The 5177-nt window shown below is 49.4% G+C and overlaps 1 protein-coding gene across 12 annotated transcripts in view; it reads left to right on the plus strand.

The window, feature by feature from the left end:
- Positions 1–5177, plus strand: part of GRAMD1B (GRAM domain containing 1B) — a 282810-nt gene that overhangs the window by 209887 nt on the left and 67746 nt on the right. For 2 of the 12 annotated variants that reach the window (XM_017875638.1, XM_017875639.1), the window contains exon 1: positions 203–467. The exons of 9 other annotated variants lie outside the window; for them this stretch is intronic. Coding sequence is in view for 1 of the 3 variants with exons in the window: in XM_017875636.1 (XP_017731125.1) it covers positions 580–590 (11 nt within the window). In the remaining 2 variants the exon portion in view is untranslated. Of the gene's footprint in view, positions 1–202; positions 591–5177 lie in introns of those variants that run through there. One more of the 12 variants, XM_017875636.1, reaches the window with a different exon arrangement.

A 5177-nucleotide genomic window follows, 5' to 3' on the forward strand; every position in this document is an offset into this window, starting at 1 on the left:
CCCCCCCCCCCCCCCCCACAGCCCCAGTGGCTCTGTCCTCCACGCTGGCATGAATAATTGAGCGCCGGCAAGCTGACTGCACCAAAGAGTTGCATTATGTAAACCGGCAGGCGACGCGTGTGCGTGTGTGCGCGTGTGCGTGTCTGCGCGCAAGAGGGGTGCGTGTCTGAGTGTGTCTGTGCGCCTGTGCGCGTGCGTGCCTGAGCTCAGAACAGCTGTCTGTGAGGGAGTCGGAGGAGAGAGAGAAAGGGAGCCAGGGAGAGAGAGAGAGGGACTTCTGTAAGGCGGCACGACCACACCAAATAACAGCCGCAGAGGGAGGTGGGGGAGAGGGAAATAAAGGGGAGTCATGCTTAAAATTCCACAGCGGTGTGAAACAGCAGAGCAAAGAGGCGCCCCCAGCTTCTGAGAGCCCTGGCCTGAGTCCCCTCCCCCGTTAGAAACAGGGCTTTGGGATGGTCATGGAGGTGAGTGCCCTCCAGCCTCCTCAGGGCCCCGCTCCCCGCCCCACCCCCCACTGCCCAATGCATGAATGAATGAGTTCCTCTCTGCACTGCACTCTGCTACTGTTCCTACCTAATGGCTTCCAGGTTAGTGCTAACTCGTGCTGACGCTTGTGTGCGTGTGTGTATGTGTGTGTGAGTCTATATTTGTTTCCTCGTCGGATTTTTTGGAAGGGATGGCTCTGTCCTGGGGTCCGGATGGGGCCCTGGGGGCTTTGGTGAAGACCTGTCTTTCTGGTTGTGTGCTTTTCCCGTCTGACGCAGGCTGCTCAGAGCTGCCAAGAACACAAACCTTTCAAGGCAGAGTAAATCCGGAGTCCATGTTGTTTGCTTCTGTTTTCTGTTCTGGGGATCCGAAAGCAGCCAGTGTGACATCATGCTGCAGAGATGCCACCTTCTTTTCCCTCCCTAGCCTTTTCTCTTCTCCTCTATAGTAGCACTGCTTGAGCTGAGCTCTGGATCACGGAGGGGTGGCCCTGGGGTGGGCTGGAGGGAGAGGCTGGGTTGAGGGTGATGATGGTCTCCTTGTCCAGCAAGACTTATTCAGGGCCCTCTAACTTGGAGAAAGGAGGGCAGAGGAATGAATTAGTGGCACGATACGTCATGGAGAACTGGCCGAGAGTTTCTGGGGGAGGTGTGGACAGGCCATGTGCTCCTGTTCCCCACCTGCTGGCTTCCCTCCGCAGTGCCTCAGGCGGGGGTAGGAGCTGGCCAGAGCTGTGGTTAGGAAGATATGGACGGACACTGCTTATCCCACAGGGAGAGGGCCATGGGACAGATGGATCTGGCTAGCAGAAGGAGAGGATGAGAGGGGAAGTTGATAGCGCTCATCTCAGAGAAATAAAGGGATTTGTTTATTCTTTGGCTTAGCCAGCATTTGGCACAGAGATTTGCTATGTATTTTGAGAAAATAGCTACCCAGTGGCTGGGCCTTACTCCCCCACACCTCCTCGCATTGTTAGTTATTTGCTTGATTTAGGAAGTGGAGGGCTGGGGGAGGACTTGGAGCTTGCTCTCTCACTGGGGCCTCAGCCAAGAGCTCAGGCAGGGCTAGAGAAAGCCATCATTGCCTCTTCTCTGACACTTGCTTGCACACTCTGCTCTGGGGAGACCCCCTCGCTCCTCTACCTCCTGCCTTTCCTCCCTCCACAGCTGACCTTGACTAGTGGTCATATTTCTAGCCTTTGCCTTGGATAGCGCTCGGCAGGTTAGAGAAGTTTGGGACCAAGATGAAAAAAGCTGGCTTTGGAAGAAGGGTAAGGGAAAGGGATGTTTTTCGGAGCTACTTGTAGCAGGAGATTGATAATGTCAAGGCCATGATTAAAAAGTGTGCCCCCTGAGAATTGGGGGTGGGTGGGGAGTGGAGAATCAGCTAGTCCAGTTACCTCTGTAGACATTTAAGCAACTGCAAAACAATCACTTGTGGAAAGAATGAAGGAATAAAAGCTGTCATCACCTAGAAGAAAAACTCCTGGTTGGGTGTGCTGGCTCATGCCTGTAATCCCAGCACTTAGGGAGCTGAGGTAGGAGGATCACTTGAGCCTAGGAGTTCAAGACCAGCCTGGGCAACATAGCAAGACCCTGCCTCTGTTTAATAATAATTTTTTAAAAAGCCTAAAACTAAACACCTCCCACACCCGCTCCCCGCTTCTCTCTTTTCTGGCCCTACAAATTTCCTCTGCTGACAAGAACAAGCCTGCAGCTCTTTCCCCCAATGGTTGGGATGCAGGCAGCCTCCCCTTGACCTTCTCAAGGTCTTTTCTGTTTAGACCAGAGGCCAGCAGACTGTTTTGGTATAGACCCAGATAGTCAATACTGGGGGCCTTGTGGACCGGGTTGTCTCAGCTACTCAATTCTGCTTTGCACAGTGGAAGCAGTCGTGGACAATTTATGAACAAACGAGCATGACTGTGTTCCCAATAAAACTTTATTTATGGACTCTGAAATGTGAATTTCCTATCATTTTCACATGTCACAAAATATTCTCCAAATGTTTTTCAGCCACTTAAAAATGCAAACACCATTCCTATGTCCAGATAAGAGACTCCTAAGGTCTGTGGTTTTGCATCTGGCCTAGAGATACTTATAAAAACACTCAGAATTATAGTGTAACCTGAGTTGGGGTAAAATTGTTCATCCTTCTGCCGAAACTTGGATTTGTCTCGTTGGCGGAAGTGCAGGGGGGTGTTTGCTTTTTGGAGGGATATGCACCCCACTTAGCCTACAGGATAAAGTTGAAGCACTATACCCAGAGACTCATAAACGAACAGTGAGTAATTTCTTGATTCTTTTGATTCAGAAAATGACTGAAAATATATGTTTGCGTTATGACTTCCAAAGCAGGTGAAGTGATGATTCTGCTCTATTCTGAGCTACTCAGACCACTTTTCTCTGCAGTATTACAACTATGTCTGGGCTTCATAGTTAAGAAAGTTGAGATCACCCAGACTCCATTCAGAGGAGAAGGAATCCAATCGCTGGCTAAGGGAGCCATGTTAATGTGAGAGTCCAGTAGGTCCAGAGAAGGTATGAGAACCTCCTCCACGTGGAGGAGAAATTAGATTTGTTCTGTGGCTCACAAGGGAGTAGGATAGGACCTCTGGTAGGAAGCCACAGGAAACAGTTTGAGCTTAAAATAAAAACTATCAGAATTGTCCCAAGGTGCAATGAGTTATACATCAATTAGCGACTGTTCCTTGAGAGCTAAAGATTGGGTGGGGATGTTGTAGGAGAAGTGATTTTTAACTTCAGAGAATAGGTTTGAGGAAGTAGAATTGTTTCACCCGAAGAAAGGAGGATAGGAACAGAGGAGGGGTTATAACTGATGAACTGACCTGCAGTCTAGGATAGCTGGAATAAAAGAAAATGGTATTAAGTGCAATATAACAAAGGGTTTTTTCCTTTTCTTTTTTCTTTTCTTTCTTTCTTTCTTTTTTTTTTTTTTTTTTGAGGCAAGGCCTCACTCTGTCACCCACACTGGAGTGCAGTGGCATGATGTCGGCTCACTGCAACCTCTGTCTCTAGGGCTCGAGCAATCCTCCCACCTCAGCCTCCCAAGTAGCTGGGATTACAGGCATGAGCCACCACACCTGGCTAATTTTAAGAACATTTTTTAATTTTCTTAAAAGTATAGTAGAGACCAGCTCTTTCTATATTGCCCAGGCTGGGCTTTTTCTTTTTAAAATCATAAATAACTTCCTGATGATAGCAGGAGACAGTGAGAAGGGTGGCAAGGGAAAAGCCCTGGGATTTCATACCCTGAATGTATTTTAAATTAGACTAAATCCTCCCTTGGTTGACGGGCATCTGCTTGAAGCCAGCAGTGGGACTGACCTCTTACAGTTTTCTCTCTTCTAAAATTTCTGACTTTAACATGTGGTCATTCTTTGGTATCCTTCGGTTTGAGTTATAGCAGAAAAATAAATCAGAACCAAGTTTGAATCCCAGTGGTCAGGCAGAGATTAGCCATCCTGGTAGGCCAGTGAGGTCAGGGGATGAGTGATATGAGGGGCAGGACATGTGGCATGTCACAACTTCTCCCTGGCCTGCACAGCCTCGGTCTGACTGCCTCTGGAGGAACATTGACCTGACAATACCATAGCAGTCTCTGGCGCTGAGGTGATGTGGCCCCGGCCAGAGGAAAGGCTGGTGATGCTGAGTTAACCGTGGGCCCAGACTGCCTGGATTTTGGTTCTGGATGCTTTGCCTTTTTTAGATCTGAGTCCTTCTGTCTCAGAGATGCGACTGCTCTCAGTACTTCACAGTGTATTCTTTATATGTTCTTTGTCATCCTCCTCCATGTCCTTGTGTGGGTTAGGCAGCATCCACTCTCATTCTTGCATAATAAAAGCGGAAACTCAGAGAGGCGTGGCTTGTCCCCAGATCAGACATGAGGAAGGCCTGAGTCAGGAAGGCCACATAACTCCTGGGGGCTATTCCTCAGTTTCCTGGCCTGTCTCCCTTGATGAGTGGTGATGAGAGATACTGCACGGTATTAGTTCATTACATGTCTGTCTCTCCCGTGATGATTGTGGATTTCTTAGAGTCAGAGACAATATCCCCAATGCCAAGACTTTTACCTGGCATGGGCATAGAATATGGTCCTCACCAACTGTTTGATGGGTGGATGGATGGATCCTGCAGGTTTTAGTAGCAACATTTCTCTTGCTGAGGATGGGGGAGGGGCCCTTGATGAGCAAACACAGGAGAAGCTGGAAGTTCTATTCAGTTGAACTCCTTACCTTGTTCCAGTGGTCTTGGCCTCCCAGTGGATTGGAAATTTCTTTTGAGGAAGGGGCTTCCTGGGAGAGTTTAGCGCCTTTCTGCTTTCACAAGGTTCCATTCCCTTGAACGTTGAGGCTTCTGAAATACTTTGGGTGGGGTTGTACTTAAAGAGTTGACTGAAGGCCGGGCGCGGTGGCTCAAGCCTGTAATCCCAGCACTTTGGGAGGCCGAGACGGGCGGATCACGAGGTCAGGAGATTGAGACCATCCTGGCTAACACAGTGAAACCCCGTCTCTACTAAAAAATACAAAAAACTAGCCGGGCGAGGTGGCGGGCGCCTGTAGTCCCAGCTACTCGGAGGCTGAGGCAGGAGAATGGCGTAAACCCGGGAGGCGGAGCTTGCAGTGAGCTGAGATCCGGCCACTGCACTCCAGTCCGGGCGACAGAGCG

This window comes from Rhinopithecus bieti, unplaced genomic scaffold (assembly GCF_001698545.2).
Source record: "Rhinopithecus bieti isolate Rb0 unplaced genomic scaffold, ASM169854v2 scaffold_7884, whole genome shotgun sequence".
NCBI lineage: Eukaryota > Metazoa > Chordata > Mammalia > Primates > Cercopithecidae > Rhinopithecus > Rhinopithecus bieti.